The sequence below is a fragment of the Eumetopias jubatus genome, unplaced genomic scaffold (genome assembly GCF_037043125.1).
Source record: "Eumetopias jubatus isolate StellerSeaLion01/CBP00866 unplaced genomic scaffold, mEumJub1_p1.0 scaffold_10, whole genome shotgun sequence".
Classification (NCBI taxonomy): Eukaryota; Metazoa; Chordata; class Mammalia; order Carnivora; family Otariidae; genus Eumetopias; species Eumetopias jubatus.
The window spans coordinates 101,338,993-101,361,670 of record NW_028274816.1 but is presented as its reverse complement, the minus strand read 5'-3'; the positions used below and the strand labels follow the sequence as shown (position 1 = coordinate 101,361,670).

Here is a 22,678-nt window from a genome sequence, read left to right as displayed (position 1 = left end):
GGAAAGCTTGCTTCTCCCTCTCCCACTCCCCCTGCTTGTGTTCCTGCTCTCGCTGTGTCTCTCTGTCAAATAAATAAATAAAATCTTAAAAAAAAAAGAAAAGAAAGAAATGATAAACTACAGGGGCGCCTGGGTGGCTCAGTCGTTAAGCGCCTGCCTTCGGCTCAGGTCATGATCCAAGGGTCCTGGGATCGAGCCCCGCATTGGGCTCCCTGCTCCATGGGAAGCCTGCTTCTCCCTTTCCCACTCCCCCTGCTTGTGTTCCCTCTCTCGCAGTCTCTCTGTCAAATAAATAAAAGAAAAGAAAAGAAAAAAGAAAAAGAAATGATGAACTACAAAGTACAGGAATGAAATTCAGTTTTAAAAAGTACATAACCCACCCACCCCAACTGATTGAGAATTTTCAGGGCAGAAGCCTGGGAATTTTTAACAAGTGCTTTCAGGAATGAACATACTGCGCAAGAGAAAAGCTCAGATGCGTCTGAAAATCACTTCCACCGTAACGGACTGTGATCTTACAAATGCTAACGTTTGCTTCATGAATGACAGGTAATCCAGGAGGAAAAAAACCCAACAAAGTGCCTGATATGAAACAGCTTTACCTGTAGAGGGAAGTACACATAATTTATAACGGGTAAGGACACACATTTGCACAAAAATATGCAGGCTTCGGAATGACCCCTAGGTAAACTCCAGGACAGATTTATGCTAAGGGCAGAACATTTGATGTAAAGACTCTAGTAAAAGGGCTTTCATCATTTTAAGAATATTGGATCGGGCACATGGGTGGCTCAGTTGGTTAAGCATCTGCCTTTGGCTCAGATCATGATCCCGAGGTCCTGGGATCCAGCCCCCTGAGCCCTGCCCCTGCACCAGCAGGCTCCCTGCTCAGTGGGGAGTCTGCTTCTGCCTCTGCCCCTCTCCCCGCTTGTGCTCCCTCTCAAATAATAAAATCTTTATTTTACTTTTTTTAAGATGTTATTTATTTGCCAGAGAGAGAGAGAGAGAGCACAAGCAGAGGGAGCGTCAGGCAGAGGGAGAAGCAGGCTCTCCCCTGAGTAGGGAGCCCGATATGGGACTTGATCCTATGGTCCCAGGATAATGACCTGAGACAAAGGCAGATGCTTAACCAACTGAGCCACCCAAGTGTCCTTCAAATAATAAAATCTTAAAAAAAAAAAAAAAGATCTTAAATACCCATAATCCTGCCATCCAGAGATTAAAATATATATATATAAAATTTATATTTATATATAGGATCTTAAATTATATATTTTATATATAGATAGAATCTTAAAAATAAAAACTGGTGAAATCCAAATAAGTCTAGAGTTTTATTTGTTACTAGTAATGTACCAACGTTGGTTTTTTGGGTCTGACAAAAGCACCATGGTAATGTAGGATGATATTAGGGAAACCAAAACTAGGTAAGGGGTAGAATTCCAGCAGGAACTCTCTGTACTAACATTGCTACTTTTCTGTAAATCTAAAATTATCCAAAAATAAAAAGCACATTAAAAAACATGTCCATACAGCTGAAGGTAAACGAAACTACCCTTCCTAGATCAAGAAGTTTGCTTAAGGGGAGCCTTAAGTTGAGCATCTGCCTTCGGCTCAGGTCATGATCCTGGGGCCATGGGATCAAGTCCCACATCAGGCTTCCAACTCAGGGAAGAGCCTGCTTCTCCCTCTGCTTCAACATTTACCCACCTACCTCAGAAATCTGAGGATGCTATAATTTCATGAGAAAGAAGACTATGAATAAGTTTACTATAAAGGATAGAATAAAAGCCCCTGACAAAAATGTTATACAGGGATTCAGAAGAAATTTCCAAAAAGGTTTTCAAATCCATAGTAAAGCATAATGTATAAAAAAATAGCACTTATGAAATTTTAAAATGAAAGAAAGCCACAAGAAACACATTGTCTGCAGATCTTCAGGAAAAAATAAATGTGCACACACAACACTCCAAAGAGGAGACGTAGACATACACATATTCAAAGCCAGACAATAACATTTTCTATGTTGTGCATTAACATGGAAAGTCTAGTCTGTTTTTAGACTGAAGATGCTGAAAGCACCCCAAAGAAGAGAACTGTGCTGGGGACAAGACTTTGGGCTTCATTATCTGGGAGATGACTAAATGAAGGTACGGTTACAAAGAACGCATTTAAGGAAATACATTTTGAACCACTGCCATAGCAACAGAGTCCCCAGCTTCTCATGCATGAACTACTGTTTCTCCCTGAACACAAAAATACTGCAAGGCACATTCTGGGACCAGGGCCACACTATTCTGGAGAATTAAGACTTGAATTCCTAGAAAGACGAAAAGGCAGGCCCTAAGGCCCCCAGCAGGGCTGCAGTGGGAAGCAACGAAGAAGGAACCTTCACACTAAGTTAGCTGGGTAGGCATCATGGAGACAGCAGTGAAGAACACTTTGGGAGGGCTCACCACACCTGCCTGTCCCTAAGCAGCAGCTCCCCTGTGGAATCCGTGCCTGCGCACAGCCTCTCACACGTGTCTGCTGATCTGCCCCTGTTTACAACCTGCCTGATGTGCTGTCTTCCACAAGGGTCTGTCCAATTAAAGGCTTCAAACTTTCAGCTCACTTTCCTTCATTTATGCCACGTTATTTCTCAGCTCAGTGCTCATTTTTTCTTTTCTTTTTTTTTTTTTAAAGATTTTATGTATTTATTTGACAGAGAGAGACAGCGAGAGAGGGAACACAAGCAGGGGGAGTGGGAGAGGGAGAAGTAGGCTTCCCGCCGAGCAGGGAGCCCGATGTGGGGCTCGATTCCAGGACCCTGGGATCACGACCTGAGCCGAAGGCAGGTGCTTAACGACGGAGCCACCCAGATGCCCCCATTGCTCACTTCCTACGGGAAGTCAGCTCTGATCAATTCCAAGCTGCTTGGTTACTCCAAATGCCTTCTCTCAGAGGTCCATCTGGTCTTGATAACCACAATGCTGTTATAAAGCACCTGCCTCTCCTGCATAACTGGACTTTTTGTGGATCATGGTGCAATTCCTGACACCTAGGACAGCTCTCTCTCAAAACCAGAACACACATTAAATAGGGCTTTTGGGGCACCTCAGTGGCTCAGTCGTTGAGTGTCTGCCTTTGGCTCAGGTCATGGTCCCAGGGTCCTGGGATCGAGCCCCGCATTGGGCTCCCCGCTCGGCCAGAAGCCTGCTTCTCCCTCTCCCACTCCCCCTGCTTGTGTTCCCTCTCTCGCTGTCTCTCTCTGTCAAATAAATAAATAACATCTTAAAAAAAAAAAAATAGGGCTTTCGGACCTGACACCACTGTTAAAAGACTAAGTCTGAGTGTTGTTTTTTTCTAAGCTTTCTAGAATGAAGGGTTGTCTATTTCCAGTCTCCCCTATCACACTCACTTTCCTATGGGCTCCCCATAGCATCTCCTCATTGTGGGTACTCAGTCAGACGATGATACTTCATGACTATCTTGGTTACTCTATAAGGTAAATTAGCTGTGAGCAGGGACCAGAGGCAAGGCTCTAAATAAAATTACCCACAGAGTGACTCAGCAAACCTATGCTGAGCAAAGAACATAAAATGTTGGAGTTAGGCCTACCCTTTTTTTTTTAAAGATTTTATTTTATTTTTATTTATTTATTTTTTTAAAGATTTTATTTATTTATTTGAGAGAGAGAGAATGAGAGAGAGCACGAGAGGGAAGAGGGTCAGAGGGAGAAGCAGACTCCCTGCTGAGCAGGGAGCCCAATGAGGGACTCGATCCCGGGACTCCAGGATCATGACCCGAGCCGAAGGCAGTCGCCCAACCGAGCCACCCAGGCGCCCTTTTTTTAAAGATTTTATTTATTTATTTGAGAGAGCGAGAGCTAGAGAGTGTGAGCATGAGCAGGGGGAGGAGCAGAGGGAGAGGGACAAGCAGACTCTGTGCTGAGCACGGAGCCAGCTGTGGGGCTTGATCCCAGGACCCTGATTATGACTGGAGCCGAAATCAAGAGTCAGATGCTTAACCAACTGAGCCACCCAGGCCCCCCAGGCCCACTCCTTTTAGAAAGATAAAGGCTTAGGGAGGAAGAATTCTGCTTAACATACCAGAGCTTGGCCAATATGACAAACCTCTTTCTGATGTGTTTTGTTCCAGATTGAGCAGCTCCTCCGGGGCACAAGAGTCTGCTATGAGGGAAGGGGAACTGTGAGAAGGCTGGCTCCCATGCTGCTCTAACACAGCTTCCAGTTCGGCCATTTCCTGCTGGAGCTTTATCAGGTTATCTTGCATGGTATCCCTCTGCTGTAAACACAAGAAATGACACCAGGAAAGTCACACTCTTTTAGCAACTTGCCAGAGAGCAATAATATGTCACACGAATTAATTTTAGAATGGGAACCAAAACCACCTCGTATGGAATTATGAGTTCTGGCTGAACACCTTTTAATCCAACCATATTCCTGCAATTAATGCCCATGAAATTATTTCAGAATGATGTTAGAGTGGGGAAAATAAAACTCCTCAAACTCTCCCAAATAGACTTGGTTTTATTGTGCTGTCCTTTCAAAGCTGATTATTTTCTTTTAAAGCTAGGGAACAAAAAACAAAACAAAACAAAAAAACCCAAAAAACCCACAAACCAACGACAATGAAGGTACTCAAACACGGTATTTAAAATTAGCATGATTCTGTTAACATTTTACACAGGCTGTGTTTCATAGATTTGGGACAGTGGGACTCGTAAGAGATTTGGATTAGTCCATATAATAATGTCTGATTTCTGGCTGGTGAGGACTCTTTTTCTGGGATTCTCTGACCATTTAGTTTCTAAAAGAGAGAGCAAAGAGCTAATCCACTGATTTATCTATTTGTTCAACAACTATTCACTGACCATTATTATATGCGAGACACGTTCTAGTGCTGGGGATTAGAGCCCTCATGGTGTTGCCATTCTGCATGCAGAGAGGGTACCTAGAGATCACCTGCTGGAGGGAAGGATCTAGCAGAAAGAGCCCTGGGAAATCCTGTAAGGACAGTTATTGTTTTCAATTCAAAATAAATGGGCTCTTCTTGCTTATGGGGCTTCTGATGTTTATTTCTCCATTTCAAGAAGAAATCTGCTAAGCCTTAGGTTTTTGGTAAGCAAAGAGCTTACCAAAACATACATTTCTTCATCACTGTTAAAAGGAACATCAACGGTTGCCAGCGAACCCCAGGGAAACAGACTGTTTCACCCTCCGTTGCTTCTGATCCTTGCAAATGACTTTGCCCTCTACTAAAAACAAGCCATCTACTTTCTCCCGCAACACCGAGTTCACAGTTTTCAGGTTTTCATGACCAGAAAACGTATTCCCAGTGTCACAAAGGCTTCCTCTGCTGCCCTGAGACCGCCTTGTGGCCAACGTCTGCAGCAGTGCCATTGCCACCACGTGGTGCTTGTGGGTAGTTCTGTTGCTGATCACACCCTGGCCCTGGAGCTGCCTCAGTAAACCTGGAAGGAAACCGAGTGCACAGCTATCTGATAAGCTTCTGAAGCCCTATTAGTCATTTCTGGCACAACCATCACATCTGAACCTCTCTGTGGCCATTAAATAGGTTAGAAAATCAGGAAAAATAGTTAACAGGAGAACTGTAATTAGAGAACTTTCCTTTGGGTTTCCCCAAAGGAATTACTTTATAACCTAAATTCCCTTGTAGGTAATTGCCCAGATATATTTGGGAGACCAAAACCAAATTGCTTACTGAGGCTTTCTTTCTTTCTTTTTTTTTTAATTCTAATTCTTAAGTGTTTCTGGAATTAGCCCTATTCTTCTTTTCTATTCCCAACATGCTACTCTGATCTCATTTTAATACAGCTGCATTACTATGGAAGTTCTTTAAAAGCCATGTTTATCATGTCTCTTTCTTCCATAAGGACCTTAGTGGTATACCACTGCTCAGATAATACCTTCTGAACACCATATAATTATTACTCATACTGCCCTCAGGATAAAGTCCAAATTCCTAAGCACAGCATCCAAAAGGCCTTTCACACCCTGATCTTTTATTTCTTCCCTAAACTACCCATATGCCCTGTTTTCCAGTCACAGGACAACTCTGTGCTTTCTGGACATTTCATGCCTCTGTGTCTTTGCATTGATTGCTGCCTCCCTTCTCTTTCTACCTGGAAAAATTCTTCTCTTTCGAGGTCCAGCTCAAATGGCTCCTTTGGAAGTCCCCACCATCTACATCTACCATCAGGAATGAACTCCCACTACCTCAGTTATACTGCTAATGCATTAGTATATAGAAGTGGAATACTGGACCCTTCTTGATGGGAGGAATCCTTTCTTCATCATTTTTGTGTTCCCGATGCCTAACAAGTAGTAAGTACTTAGTCAATGTTTAATGCAGAAATGAAAGAATGAATGAATGAATACAGTTAATCAGTCTTTGATTAAAAGCAGATACTAATGGTACCAAATTAGGATTTCTCTATCTCCTATATACTTCTCCTTAATTCAGTTTTTAAACAGATAAAGGGAAAAGATCCCACTTCAATCATTTTGTCTGTCTGTGCTACTCTAGATTTAAGTTAGCCAGGAAATCTGACCTTAAGTCTGTTTTGGGGTAAATGCTTGATATAAACACTTTGCAAAATGAATCTTGAATAGACATTATCTCTGGGAATAAGATCAGGAATATGAAAAACAAGGAGGTTGGACAGAATCAGAAATTGGGACCTACAATCTTAAAACACAAGGGACAAAAAGGGGAAAGGCATTGGTGAAAGGTCAACAGAGCCCCGAATCCACACCCACAAAGAATCATAGGAGTTGCAGAGAAAAGGTCTCCTTAGTCTTTTTGTTCATTAGTCACCATGGCAATCCCGTAGGCGGGGAGAACACTGGTGACAACTCAGGTACGGAACAGGTTTCTTCCTGACTTCCTGACCAGGTTTAAATCCTAGAGGGATCTGCTCTGTACAGAAAATGGGCAGTAGAAGACAAGCCCTTTCTTTCTATAGTCCTCACAGCAATGCCAAGAATTAGAAGATTTTAAAACTGGATACCACCTGTGTTGGCAAAGATACAGGGAAATGGGAACCATCAAGTACCACAGGGGCTGGAAGAATACACATTTGTTCAGTCTTTCTGAAGAACAATGTAACAATATGTATCAAAGACCAAACATTCCAGTCCTAGGAATTTATACTAAAGAAATCACTGGGAACTGGGCAAACATGTAGCTATCAAGATACTACTATCGGGGCGCCTGGCTGGCTCAGTCAGTGGAGCACGCAACTCTTGATCTTGGGATTGTGAGTTTAAGCCCCATGTTGGGTGTAGAGATTACTTAAAAAATAAAAAAATAAAAGATATTACCATAGTGCTGTACATAATAGCAAACTGTGCCTCTTACCCTACAACCCTCATATTCAGCAACAGGTTGAATAAATCATGGCTTACCCAAAAGACAAAATACTATATGTAATTAAAAATGAATCACTGAAGAAAACTTCATGACAGAAAAAACAACATTACAATGTAAGTACATGGAGTAGGATATAAGTATTTTTTAAAGGTAAGGTGTACACATCCTCTTGTGCACATACAGGAAGAAGAATGAAGAATATGTATCAATAAGTTATTAATAATAATTACTGGGTAACCCACAGAATTTAGTATTTTAAATAATTAATGCACGCACATGGTATAAAACTCAAGGCACAAAAGGATATTCAGAGAAAAGTAGGGCTTCTTCCTTCTCCTCCCAGTTTTCTACTTCCCTGCTCTGAGGGCAACTACTATTACCTGTTCTGTGAAGATGATGGTGTTAATCTTTAAACGCTGTGATAGAGTGCTTTTTCGAGACTATTCTTTCTGTCATACTGAAATATTCATGTTATCAAATGCCGTAGATATGACAAGGCTCTTATCCCATTCATAAGTAACCCCAATATTGGTCTTGACCATGAGATACAGGAAGTAAAATTGTGTTCTTTCTTTTTTAAAGAAAAAAGAGGACTTACAGGCACCAAAGAACAAACAACTACCAGATTAGAAGAGAAACAAAAAGAAATCTCCACGAAACAACGAAAGGCTAGATTGTCTCTAACAGAAAGAGAACTCTGTAGGTTCCAATTTGGTCCCGAGAACAAACACACCCCTCTCTTTGATACAGCAGTGCTTTCATAGATATTTTTTCTATAGGGAGAATTGGTTTTGAAGGTTTAGCTTATTCATTAAATTCAGGATTGAGTGTTCTCAGCCAGCTAGTATGTATGTGTGTGTGTATGAAACAAAAGGCAGCAGGACTTCCGTTCAGATGCTTACAATCTACTTTGAGGAGACAAGGATGAATTCTAAAAGATGATACAAGCAAATGTCAGAATGTGGGATGCATGCTACCAAACGCTGAGGACACAACAGACACACACCCACACAAGCTTTTTACCTGAGTGGTTAAAATATCACTCTGAGAGGACAACCCTGAATAGTCTTCAGAGAGGCTTGTTTCACTCTCGTACCCGGATGCCACTTCACCTTAAATGATGATAAAAATAGCCTCAGATGTAAAAACAGCACATACTGCAACTTGCTGTACCCATGTCTTCCCATTGGCAAGACAAACTTCACTTTCGTGTTATGCAAAATGATTATTACACTCCTTGTTTTGGGACACCCGGATTTCCTCTTGGAAATCATAACAACAAAAACCAGAAACAAGTCCACCAACGAGATCTCACTCAAAGAAGATGTGCTAGTTGGGTAAAGGACTTCTAAGGAAAGGTACCTTAGGAGGAACATGTGTAAAGTTTAAGCAGTGACTTTAGTTGCACTTGGAAACTTGTAAAACGTGCTCCCCCACAAGGCATCAACAGTTAGCTCATTTCTAGAATACGGACAGGGGCAAACACAAAAACCTGGGTCCAATACCTAAGTCTGAATCCACACTCTGCTCTTCTTCGTGATTATCTTCTTCCAGGCCAAGTTCCCTTTCATCATCATCTGAAACCAATTCCTTGTCACTCGGAACGTCCAGGTTTTCAGACTGATGCCTCACTTGTTTGGAAGGAGGATCAAACATCAAGAAAGGATCCTGGGTATTTGTATTAACAGTCAAGTCTTCCAATGCACTGCACTGTGAAGAAAATAAGCTACCAGAACACCTCGCTTCCTCACTAAGGTGATGTTCCTGGGATGCCTTTGCTGATGGGACTTGGTTACTGAGGTCCCTTAAACTACTCTTCAGTGAGTCTAGGTTCTCCTCTGTTTTCTTAGACAGACCCTCTGTGGCAACAACACTGTGACTGGTAGACTGAGAAGGTGTGTTGGTTACTTTACCAAATAGTAAGTGTTGAAAGCAGGGAAGCTCTTCCTCCTCACTAGATGTGTTCTCTTCTGAGGACTCTAATTTCCTGGCCCCTCTTTGGTGGCCCTGGGCCAAATGTGTATCATCTAAAGGGCTAGGGCTCCTTCTGAATTCTCCTTTCTGGACACTTTTGCTAAAGACAGCAGATCTTTCCTTAATGTCACTTTCAGGAAAGCTGATTTTTCCCTTTATTTTGTCACTATTTAATAGATCATCGGGTGTCTCCGAACAAACCTGAGAAGCACGACTACTTCCCATAGGTTGTTCGGGGTTATCTGAAATTAGACATGGAGAGAAATCTGCATTAACAGACAGAACTACACCTTCATTTTCTCCTTGCCTTTTCATTTCTGGATGTTTACAGTTACTTACAGGAAGGCTTTGCTTATAGACTTCAGGTTGCATAAGACCTACTCTGAGCATAGCATTTAATTTAGGTCCTCGGTTTCCACCTAGCTCTGCCTGAATGTTTTCACCACTGGAACCTACTTCATTAATACTAGAGCCTACTTCATTAGTACTGGAACCTACTTCATTAACACTGCTTGAGCTGACTTCTTTAAAAGTGCTTTCTCTGATGTTATTTTGGCTAATTGTGCTCACTGTACTTTGAATGACGCTCTCATTTCCCACTGCTCTTTCAGGTGACATTGAAAGTTGCTCAAACCTTTCCTCTGACGGGTTTTTCTTACATAGAGTTTTAACAGATGATCTGATGGGAGAAAGTGGTGGTATATGATAAGGGTTTTGGGAAATTCCATGGTTATTTGCAATAAGTTCAATTTCCTTGCCTCTGAACTGACATGACTGATGAAGCCTAGCGCCTCCTTTTATGCTACATTTGGCATAATCGTCTGGTTTCTTAGCTTTCTGACTAGCTGCAGAAAAGCCTGCAGTTGCATGAACTGCCTGCACATACTTGATTTCAGACTCTTTCTTTCCCTGATTTTCTTCTTTTTGTCCACACTCAAGAGTGACTTTTGGACTTTGTTTCCTTAAGGCCCCAGAGTGGGCACAGACCATTGCACAGTCCTTTTCTGTATCTCCTGGATTTGAAAACAAAGCAAATGACTGACGCTTTGAAACCCTGAACATATTGTGTAAATACTGTGTATCAAGTTCATTCTCTTCCATTTCTATGCTTGTCTCCTGAGTGTGGTCATCTTCGCATGTCAATGGATTTGCAAAACCCTCTGTGTCATTTCTAGCATCTTTAGAACAACCGTGGATAGGTTCCTTGGGGTTTTCAATTGCTGCGCACAGACTCGCACGTTGATTTGGTGCTGTTTTTGCCTTCCTTAGGGTGTCAGCTTCCAGTAACGAGATACTGTCCTGAGTGCCGTAATCAGTATCAGGTACCAATGAAATATTGGTACTCTCTACAGATGTTTCAGTTTGTAAACCTCTTCCTCCACTCAATAGCAGCTCTTTGAGATCTCTGGTACTATCAGACACTTGAATTGTTCCTTGGCTCTCTTCTATTTCTTCTCTTCGAAGACTAGGGTTGACAAACTCTTGAGGTTTATTAGAACTTGAACAGTTAGGGAAAAACCCAGGTACGTTTGTTAAATTTAGCTCTGGAAAAGCATGACTGGCAAGTCTCTTATTTATCTGTTCACCTGGCTTACTACCCTTCTTGGCTCCAGTTGCTGGTTCTTTATCTTCCATGAGCTGAAGTGTTTTGCTGTGTCTGACTGCCATTTGGTCCAGATGTTGTTTCATCTCTTCACTGCTAGAACAACTATCGATCTGTAGTTCGCTATGATCAAGTGGGCTTGGATTTCCACTAACTACGAATTCAAGCGCACAAGCGTGCCTGGTGGAGGACTTCCTCCTCAGCCTGTTCTTCTTAGGGGCTTTCGAACTGGAGCTATTTAATTCCAGTTCCATAGTGATTATACTGCTGCTTATCGGTTCAGGTTTGCTTCTAAAAGCAGATTCTTTTTCCAATGATTCTGTTGGGTTAGCATTTTTCTCATTCTGAACATAATCACCTTTTGTTTCATTCTCAGGACCATTATTTGTAATATTCATCACATGACCATTTCGCTCGATTTGGTCGGTTCCCTCAACTAGCTCTTCAGGAGTCTTTGGAACAATGGCCAAATCTACTTTCTTGATAAAATCCTCAGGATGAAGGCCTGATGTAGTTCTCCTTTTACGCTTTGCTTTATTCGTGAGGGGATGGGCTCGCGCTGTCTGAGGTTCTATAGGACATGCTCCTATAATAAGATCTTCATTCGTGTGGCTCACGTTAGGGAGGCTTGCCTTCCTCCGATAGGTTTTCCCAAATATTTTATCTTCGATATTACTCTCTACTGACTTGGTGTGGATTCTTTCACTTTCACATATCAAAGCATCCTGAGGATCACTGGCCATTAAGTCTATTTTCTCAGAAGAAACAGAATATCCGTCCACTTCATTTGGAACTTCTATTGCACCAGCTACTTCAGTATTCGATTCAGATTCCCCGTCATGTGAGTCATCGGAAGTTAACATTTCATCACTTCTGGAAAACCACTCATTAACTTTCTGTATGCTACTATTCAGTGTTATCCAAGGAACATCTTGGGAATCTCTAGGACTGTCAGAGCATGGAGGTTTCTGTTTCTTCAGTTCTTTTCTCCCACACAGGGGATCAGCATTCAGAAGTACCTTTTTCTCTGTGCTGGGAGTCTGCCTATCATTACGTGTTTCCTTACTTTCAGCCCATCTGCTTTGTTGGCTCCTTGCTAAGCCAGGCTGTTTGTTTTTATTACAGAATTCAGCCTTCTCTACATTCATTCTGTCTTTAGTGAGTAATAAACTGCTGTTCTCATGCCGTAATGAGCTGGCATGAGTATTTGTGCCACATGGCTCCACATGCAAGTTTGAAACAGAAATACCCTGATACTTTTCTGGATGCTTCTCAGTTGCATGCTTCTCAGTGGTGGTCAAATCTTTATTACCGGATTGATGATGTTCAATATTTGTTATGTCCTCAGAAATTTCACAAGCAGCTGAAAGTATACAAAAACAACAAGGTGCTTAAAAACTGCATTATCATGAAAAAATATGTACACTTAATACAACTTAGAAATAAAGCACCTGGCTATTTTTAGAGAAACACCTCAGAAACCACCAAGTATACTGAAGATGTAGCTCATGCACTTTCATAGAATTCCTATTTATCTAGATTCTCATTATTTCCACTCAGGACACTTAAAACTTTAATTTTGGAATTCTTCCTGTTCATAAACCACACCTCCTATTTCCCTAACCTCTGACAGTGAACTAAAAGCAGACTGGGTATCAGATATACAGTGCTCTGTTCTATCTTCCGACTCATACTCCCTATATTTAAATACCAGTGTACAAATGGAATATTATGCAGCCATCAAAAGGAATGAGATCTTGCCATTTGCAACGACGTGGATGGAACTGGAGGGTGTTATGCTTAGTGAAATAAGTCAATCAGAGAAAGACATGTATCATATGACCTCACTGATATGAGGAATTCTTAATCTCAGGAAACAAACTGAGTGTTACTGGAATGGTTGGGGGTGGGAGGGATGGGGTGGCTGGGTGATAGACATTGGGTAGGGTATGTGCTACAGTGAGCGCTGTGAATTGTGCAAGACTGTTGAATCACAGATCTGTACTTCTGAAACAAATAACGCAACATATTTTAAGAAAAAAGAAAAAGAAGAAGATAACAGGAGAGGAAGAATGAAGGGGAGTAAGTCAGAGGGGGAGACGAACCATGAGAGATGATGGACTCTGAAAAACAAACTGAGGGTTCTAGAGGGGAGGAGGGTAGGGGGATGGGTTAGCCTGGTGATGGGTATTGAGGAGGGCACATTCTGCATGGAGCGCTGGGTGTTATGAACAAACAATGAATCATGGAACACTGCATCAAAAACTAATGATGTAATGTATGGTGATTAACATAACAATAAAAAATTTAAAAAAAATAAATACCAGTGTACAAAACAGCAGGAAGGGAAAAATGAAGGGCGGGGAATCAGAGGGGGAGACGAACCATGAGAGACTATGGACTCTGAGAAACAAACAGGATTCTAGAGGGGGTGGGGGTGGGGGGTTGGGTTAGCCTGGTGATGGGTCCTGAAGAGGGCACGTACTGCATGGAGCACTGGGTGTTATATGTAAACAGTGAATCGTGGAACACTACATCAAAAACTAATGATGTAATGTATGGTGATTAACATAACATAATAATAAAAAAATAAAAATAAAAGAATGCTAAAAAAAAAGATGAAACACAAACATGTCAATTAAAAGTAAAAGGCAACAACCAGTTACATAGGGTACTATTATAATCACATCAGCCTTGCGTCTTTGAAACAGATCAGCCTGTACCATGACATTTGAGAAAGAAAGACATTCTAACTCTGCAAAGAGATGTTGTGAATTATAAACATCCCAAATGGTCTTCAGAATAATCTGATTACAGTACAGGATCTACCCATTCTCTCTTCAATACCCGTTAAGTTGGGAAGACTTATCATTACCCTTTTTTGCAGAATTCAAACTGGCTTCAGCCCTGGCTCCTTGAGGGGTGATTTGTAACAACTCGTAGCCTTCCACACTAGAGAGAAAAGACAGAAGCCTTAATGAGAAACCCTAGTTATATGCTCACAGAGCTGTCAAATAAGCAAGATCAAGTTATTTTAGCTCCTCTAGGTACGGTTGCAGTAAGCTGATCAATTTGATTCACTTTTTGAAGTTTGCACTCTGCTTTAGAAACTTCCAGTCAAAATGAAATGGTCAAAGACTAAGGAAAAACAGTCACAAAAATCAGAGTAGTCGCATAGATACATCGCTTTATGGACGGGCAAAAGAACTAAAATTTAAATGGTAGCCAAACAATACCCAAAGATAGTAAAGGGAAAAAAAAAACCAACATAATTTAAAAGTCTATCTTAATGAGAAAGCAGTAGCAAAGATACTCAAACAAAGGGAGCACTGGGATAGAGCAGACATCCTAATAGAACGCAACACTGCCTCTTTGCTTCTCTTCCAGCTAAAAAACATTCTCTCCCAATGAGAGATTAGGAAAAAGTCATTTGCAAACAAGATCTGACTGGCAATGGTACCACCATAGTTCAGACAAGCCATCACAGATCTTAGGGTTAAGCAATAATTCCTAAGGAAAGCAATTTGACAGGTAACCCAGTTGGGGGGGGGGATGAGTGGCTCGTAGATTACTGTATAATTTATATAGACAAAGCTTGAGAGATAGACGGAATTAAGGAACAAAAAAAGAATTGAAAATGAAGTCTTTTAATATTTTCATGAGCCAAAATACTACTGTGCATGAGGAACAAGTTAGACACAACCATCTGCTAGAAGCAAGTCTGAGCAGAATTCTGTTACTTTATACTCTTCTGGACTCCACTAAGACAGGTTTTCTCACCTATAAAAAGTAAACTCCCTTTAAGGTCTATTCCAATGCCATGATTCTAACCTAAATACCAATCCTTAATATTAATTAAGTAAATACAAAAATGCCAACTACATAGACACAGGCTCTCTTTAACTCACCTGCAATAACTTGCCTTATTAACTGTATCTTCAGAAGAATCAGATCCTAAAAAAATTCCCCAGATAACAAATCAATAAAAGGATTTTTACTGAAAGAGTTACACTCAATAAATATACTTGCTGCACAACAGATATTCATTCAAGAAATATTACTGCACACTCACTATATATATAAAATCTTCAGACATAATGAAACCTATGGCAGGTAACACAGAGGAGTGGTCCCAAGCACAGGCTCTGACGCCAGAATTCCCATGTCTGAATCACGGCTCTGCCACTTGCCGGCTTTGTTTTCTTGGCAAAATGTCTTAACCTCCATGTGCCTTTCTTTGCTCACGTGTAAAATAAGTATAATAACATTAACAACTTCAGGGGTTTGCCATGGATCTTAAATGAGTTTTGCAAGTGAGGGCCACTAGTGCCTGGACCGTGGTAAGTGCTCCTAAATATTCACTATTATAGTTATTTTGATTATTTTTATGACACAATACCTGTTGTCTTGGGACTTATGATCTTTAAGAGGGGAAAAGACATACAGGTAATTCCAAGAGAATCTGGTAAGTGCTATGGTAGACAAATGTGGTGCTTGGGGGCCCAAAGAGGGTCACTCTTTCCAATTATAAATACATTCTAAAAGATAAGACAGTTAGAGAGACCTGTTTGAACTGAGCTCAGCTCTTCTTAAAAGTCTTCCTAGTCTAGTACAGTGTATCCTGGATCCCTCCAAATGCTGTAGCCATCCCATCATGGTATTTCTTATGCCTACTCTCCATCTTCCCAAAGCATGTTTACACATGCTATAATCAAGACAGCCTTCCTTTGCTCTCTTTATAAAATAAGGGTCTTATTTTATAAAGAGGTGAGTGCCACATCTTTTACACTATTTGTAACACACCATAAGGCTGGAAAAATAAAATTATTTTATTTCCACTCCCAAAGTTCCCTGTCATTGTATAAATTATGAGGCTTTTGGTTTAACTGTAAGACAATAATCCAGCAACTATTATTCTAAACTTACAAAATCTGTGTCTCTTACCCAATTCAATGTAGACAGACTTATTCTGAGGCTGTATCTGCTGCTTTGTCCTCAGAGATCTCACAATTCCAAGGTCAGAGAGTTGAACACTAAGATTGGTTTCCTGCTAAGCAGTACAGTAAAGAATGATCAACTAATTGTTGGCCGGTTCTGTGTTTCTTTTCTTGAAGAGAAACTCCAGGCCATGGATAAAACAGACCATCATAATTAGCTAAAATCTGACACCTGGAAAAAACACTTGGCAAACTACAAATCAAAATGTATGAGTAATATGTGGTTTGAATATTTTTTCCTCTCTCTGTTGTTTTAAGTTTTCTAAACTGAATATGTATTATCCATGTCATTTTTTGAAGAAAAGCGTATTTTGAAGCTAATACTTTGTGTCATAGTATAGAAAGGGAATGAGATTCATTTAGTACACATTTCTAATCATACCTGATAACAGGGTTATGAATAAAAACCCAGCAATCCTAAAAACATTCAGTATAGGAAAGAATATTTAAAAATCCAACATTACTTTGATGAAGCTTTCCTTCTTTTTGAGTCCTTCAACATCTACTGAAAAATGAATGCTGGTACGATGAGAACTATTATTTTTAAGATCTGCATTATTCATTCATATGCAAGTAACAACAGAGCAAATCATTGCATTTTCTTTGACAATTATGCCTCTTAAATTGAAGCAATTTTTAAATGGTAAACACTGACTTTTTTCCCAGGCAACTTTTCAAAGAAAAAAAATTAGAAGATACTTCCTCATGCCTGAAGAACTGCCGTGAGATGGTTATTTTAAAAACCAGCAAGCTTGGGCGCCTGGGTGGCTCAATTGGTTAAGCAACTGCCTTCGGCTCGGGTCATGATCCTGGAGTCCTGGGATCAAGTCCCACATCGGGCTCCCTGCTCAGTGGGGGGTCTGCTTCTCCCTCTGACCCTCTTCCCTCTTGTGCTCTCTCTCATTCTCTCTCTCTCAAATAAATAAATAACTCTTAAAAAAAAAACAAAACAGCAAGTTCAAACCTTAAAGACATCAGTGACCTCATGGCTATTTCAGACAAGCATCAGAATGGATAAAGCACTAAAGCAGGGGATGGACCCAGAAGGTCTCTCTTGCCCACACTAGGTACGTGGACCTTCTCTCAGCTCTTCTAACTCTTGACCAACCACTTAATTTACTATCTTACCTTGTTTACTGCCTTTTTTTAAAAAAGTTTTTATTTTTTTAAAGATTTTATTTATTAGAGAGACAGCGATTGAGCAGGAGAGAGAGGGAGAGATAATCTGAAGCAGACTCTGCATTAAGCACAGAGCCCGACGCGGGGCTTGATCCCATGACCCCCAGATCATGACCTGAGCTGAAACCAAGAGTAGGATGCTTAACTGACTGAGCCACCCAGGTGCCCTATGTTTACTGACTTTTTATATAAATTCATGAGCATCTAGCACCTTCACTAATTCACAATGCTCAATAAAGAGATGGTACCAAAATAAATGAAAATGGCTTTACCAAGGCAGGGTTTTCAGGTTCACTCTGACGAAATCTTTTGGCACGGTTTCGATAGCCCATACTTTGGATAATAGAAACTTCCTCCTTTAGATGCTCAGGAGAGTTATTTTCCTTTTTTGAAAAGTTATAGCTGTTTGCAACTATGAATTACAAAGGGAAATGTTATTGTTGTAGTTAGAAACAATACAGTAACTGTGTCAAAGAACCAAAAGAAATCCTGTGTGTGCTCTCTCTGGTTTGTTAAGACAATGCATTAAAGCTTACCTAACATTTTTTTAATCTACCTTGGAAATTCTAATCCTAGGAAACACACAGACTGTCAAAGTTATTTCTAATCTTTTTTTTCCCACCTCAATACTAACAAATTTGCCTATTAATACCATATTTCATTGAATCCAAGATACCAATGATGCAAGTCTCACCATTATTTTCTACGCCACTTAGAGAGAAAACACCCTAAATTAAGAATGGCACACCACAGGTGGTAAATTGCTCCCAATTTTGGAGATGCTAAAATGTGAAAAATGTGCATCTCAGGACCTATAAAATGAGGTGTGAGACCAGTGGGAATGATTTAAAAAATAAATCACAGACAAAGAGTTAAAAGTAACATAGACCAAAAGGTGTTATTGCCTATTCACAGGATAACTGTGAAAACTTCCTGAGTTTTAACGGCCAGCCACTTGAGTGCTGGCCCCCGGGGCTATGCAACACTTACACTGCAATCCTGTGTCAAGCTCAAAAGCATGAATGATTTTCAACAGCTCTTCAACCAGTTGACTAAATCTTGCACTTTCTTGTAGGCTTCTGAAATTAAATTGTTTGAGAAACACTCAGCAAAGGATTATCAACTTTTTAAGGACACTAAAATAAGGAAAGATGTGTAAACAAAGAAGAGATGTAGCAACACTAAAAAAATGATATTTAGAGAGCAGAGCTATTAGTGGCATTACACTACAATCAAAACATTATCAACATCAGAACAAACTGTGTGGCAGGATTGGTTGTTTTCATAATGTTTTTTTGTTTTGTTTTGTTTTTTTGCCATTCAAGTCTACCAAAAGCCTATATCTACAATAACAGTACTCTGAATCCATAGTAGATATAAATCCACTGTATAGAGAACTTACCATTCTTAACACCTGAACCCCATCCACCCAACCTCCTAATTTGAGCTCTCAGGGATTTCTGTGAAATGATGATTATGTTACTTCAAAAGCAGATAGACTGATGTAGGAAAGATGTTAGGGTTCGAAGCCAAGAATTCTTGAGACATCTTTGGGCAAAAAGTGGTTTTATTAAAGCACAGGGGCAGCAAGAGCTACAATGGGGTCATGAGGAGTGGCCCATTATATACTTTCAAGTTGGGAGGGAGTTAGGGATAGTGTTAAGTCTCTAAGGAATTTTGTAAGCAAGGTTTCCAGGACCTTGAGGGGGCTAGTTATTGTTAGGAAAAGGTCATTTATTACTGTCTAATAAAACCTCAGTCATAGTATGGTGACTAACATAACAGAATAAAATTAAAAAAAAACAACAACAAAAAATCTTAGTCATGAGACCCTTCAGATGTATATCGGTGGGGCATATGCTTGGGGGATGATCGCCAACGTTATCTTGGGGGTTAGAGATAAAGGAATTTTTATATGTTAAAGTAGACTTACAAGATCCTGGAGGGTCAGGCTACGATTGCCATTTGCCCTTGGCAAAGTGTCAACATGGAGGCAGTTCAGTCCCTAGAGGAATGTCACTCTGCCTGTTTCAAGGACTTGTCAATGGACTGTAAGTAGTAAGGAAGTTTAATAATTTTTCTTCTGCCTTTGTTTCCCACATCATAGATGATAATGTCAAGAGAGAGATTTCGGTTTAGGAAAGTTGTAGGACAATATAATTCATTTATTCCTTTAAATATCTGAGTGAGTACTATGTGCCAAACATTGAAAAAACAGCATTGACTGAGACAGAAAAAGCCAGTGCCCTAAGAGAACTTACATCCTGGTGGGAGGGACCCACAATGTATAAACATGCTGTGTGTGTATAAATAATTACATAGAAACAAGCTCAAGAAAGAAAAAGAAAAGCAGGACCTGGAGACAATGGGGGCAGAATGGTACAGTCCCATTTTAGATAAGACTGCACGTTTTTGCGCCATTCAGAAGCGTTAGAAAGAGGCAATGAATTGCTAATACCTTTGTAAGACAGATCTACCATAAAACTTTCAAGAAAATGACTTCAGAAATAATTTACTCCATTAGCCTAACACTCGTTTATACATTTTTCTACTGATGAATAGTTTGACAGGAACACCAGCTCTGTTATGAAGGAATTTCTACTTTTCCCTGCTGTCGTTGTGTCCAACCTCCCATCACCACCCAAATTAGATACCTTTTGGTTATATCATTCTTACACAAAGGACACTGTGAAGGTCCTTTCCTCTGGTTGAGAAGTTTCAGCATACAAAATCTATAAATTATAAAGAATGAAAAGAACAATTCAAGTTACTTTTTTCTTTGGTAGAGAGTATTCAAAAGGCAAATAGCCAAGAAAAGATAATCTCCCGACTGCCCTTAAGAGCCATTTTAAAGGTAATGGCAGGTGAATTACAATCAATGGCTTTAATTGTTTTTAGATGCTGCATAAGCAGAGAACCAAACTACATAAGCAATGATCTAAGAAAACTGAACTTACATGCATAGGGCTGACTGTTATGATCAAATAAAACCAAAAAGTTAATATGGCATATTTAATGATTTATTCATAATTATTTCACGCTGCATAATCAGATATAAATGGTAAATAGTTTAAGTAAAACGATTATAATTAGTTTAAAAATTCAGCACGTCACTACAAAGCTATAGTAAATCAAGACAGTGTGGTGTTGGCATAAGGACAGACCTATACATCGACAAAACAGAACTGAGAGTACAGAAAAACCCATACATCTAAGGTCAGTTGATTTTAAACAATGACACCAAGACAATTAAATAGAAAAAGAATAGTCTACCAACAAATAGTGCTGGGACAACCAAATGGTCACATGCAAAAAGAAGAAGCTAGAATCCTCACACAATCCAAAAAAGTTAACTCAAAATGGATCACAGAATTAAATGTGAGAACTAAAACTATAAACCTTTTGACCTTGGGTTAAGCAATGATTTCTTAAATACACAAACAACTAAAGAAAAAATAGATACATTGGTCTAAATCAAACTTAAGAACTTTTGTGCTACAAATAATACCATGAAGAAAGTGAACGGCCAGGGACACCCGGGTGGCTCAGTCGGTTAGCGCCTGCCTTCAGCTCAAATCATAATTTCATGATCCTGGGACTGAGCCCTGTGTCAGGCTCCCTGCTCGGCGGGGAATCTGCTGCCCCCTCTCCCTCTGCTCCTCCCCACCTCCCTGACTCATGCTTGTTTGCTCTCTCTCTCAAATAAATAAATCCTAAAGAAAGAAAGAAAGAAAGAGAAGGGCCAGTCCACAGAAAGGGAGAAAACATTTGCAAATCATATACCTGGTAAGAGACTTGTATCCAGGATATATAAATAACTCTTACAACTCAATAATAAAAAGAAATAAACCATCGAAAAAATAGGCACAGGATTTGAATTTTCCTCAAAGGAGATATACAAATGGTCAATAAGCACATAAAAAGATGCTCAATATCATTAGCCATCAGGAAAATGCAAACCAAAGCCATGATGAGATGCTACTTTACATCTACTGGGATGGCCATAATTTAAAATATGTATTGCAGAAGATGTGGAGAAACTGAAATCCTCATTCATTGCTGGTGGGAATATAAAACAATGCAGCAACAGTTTGGCAGCTCCTCAAAATGTTAAATACAGAGTTACCATATGACTCTGGAAGTCTGCTCCTAAAGTTAATGAAAACATAAGTCCACACAAAACTTGTACACAAATGTTCATGGCAGCACTATCCATTATAGCCAAAAGCAGAAACAATCCAAATGTCCATCAACTACTGAATGAATAGACTAAATGTGGTATATCCACACAATGGAATATTATTCAGCCATAAAAAAGAACAAAGTGTTGATATGCTACAATATGAACCTTGAAAACATCATGTTCAGTGAAAGAAGTCAGACACAAAAGTCATATATTATATGATTCCACTTATATGAAATATCCAGAATAGACAAATCTATAGAGACAAAAAGATTTGTGGTTGCAAAACAGGAAATGGAGGGGAAATGGGGAGTAGCTGCTAACGGGTACTGGGTTTCTTTTTGGGGTGATGAAAATGTTCTAAACTTGGGGCACCTGAATGGCTCAGTCAGTTAGGTGTCTGCCTTTGGCTCAGGTCATGATCCCAGAGTCCCAGGATCGAGCCCTGAGTCCAGCTCCTCGCTCAGTGGGGAGTCTGCTTCTCCCTCTGACCCTCCTCCCTTTCATGCTATCTCTCACTCACTCTCTCTTTCTCTCTCAAATAAATAAAATCTTTAAAAAAAATTCTAAATTTAGATTGTAGTGATGGTTGCACAACTGTGAATATACTAAAAAACCCCCCCCAAAAAAAACAAACCCACCACCCTGAACTGTACACTTAAAATGGGTGAATTTTATAGCATATGAATTATGTTTCAATAAAAATGTTAAAAAAAAAAAAGCTCAAGGCAGGGAGAAAATGTACTCATTTTCATATTCACAGTGTGTGCCGTGATAGCTGGCATAACCAAGTTGCTCACTAGAAGTCTAAGGAATGAAGAAGGTTCCACCCTTCCGGGACAGGTGGGCGTTTAGAGCATCTCCGGGTGGAGAACAATTTTGGTGGTTATCTCAGACAGCAAATACCTAAGAAGCAGCAAATGCCTAAGAAGACATGAAGGACACGTGCAACATATTCTAATAAGTCTGCTTCCTTAAAAAAAAAAAATACTATTCCTACTGACTGGTGGTGTCTATAAAGATCAATGTTCCCTTAGGAAGAAGACAAAAGACTCTGAGAAAAGACAGGTAGAAAGGGAAAAAGGGAAGAGAGCAGTAGAGACAGCTGTGGGGACAATCATTATCAACAGGGATTCGTCATATCACCAATCTTTACTACATGTCCAGTACTGTTCTAGATGCAGGGGGATTCGGCGGAAAAGCAAAATAAAATCCCTGCCATCATAAAGAACAGAATATTCTGGCGAGGGAGGTGACTGGGGAAGGGAGCAGGGAGCAGACATTGGCAGTGAAAAGAACCATGAAAGAAAAGAGGGAGTTGAAAAGGCGGTGGGAATGGTGAGC

General features: G+C 40.1%; 1 protein-coding gene across 13 annotated transcripts in view; it reads right to left on the bottom strand.

The window, feature by feature from the left end:
• The window catches only part of BRCA1 (BRCA1 DNA repair associated), a 66,953-nt gene that overhangs the window by 26,961 nt on the left and 17,314 nt on the right, over positions 1–22,678 (bottom strand). For 6 of the 13 annotated variants that reach the window (XM_028093921.2, XM_028093923.2, XM_028093929.2 and 3 more), the window contains 9 exons: positions 19,806–19,883; positions 18,142–18,230; positions 17,424–17,563; positions 15,920–16,025; positions 14,884–14,929; positions 13,851–13,927; positions 8,904–12,338; positions 8,422–8,510; positions 4,116–4,287 (listed from right to left, as the gene is read on the bottom strand). In XM_028093921.2, coding sequence (XP_027949722.2) covers positions 4,116–4,287; positions 8,422–8,510; positions 8,904–12,338; positions 13,851–13,927; positions 14,884–14,929; positions 15,920–16,025; positions 17,424–17,563; positions 18,142–18,230; positions 19,806–19,883 — 4,232 coding nt within the window. The remainder of the gene's footprint in view (positions 1–4,115; positions 4,288–8,421; positions 8,511–8,903; positions 12,339–13,850; positions 13,928–14,883; positions 14,930–15,919; positions 16,026–17,423; positions 17,564–18,141; positions 18,231–19,805; positions 19,884–22,678) is intronic. The other 7 variants (XM_028093932.2, XM_028093933.2, XM_088028247.1 and 4 more) reach the window with 3 other exon arrangements.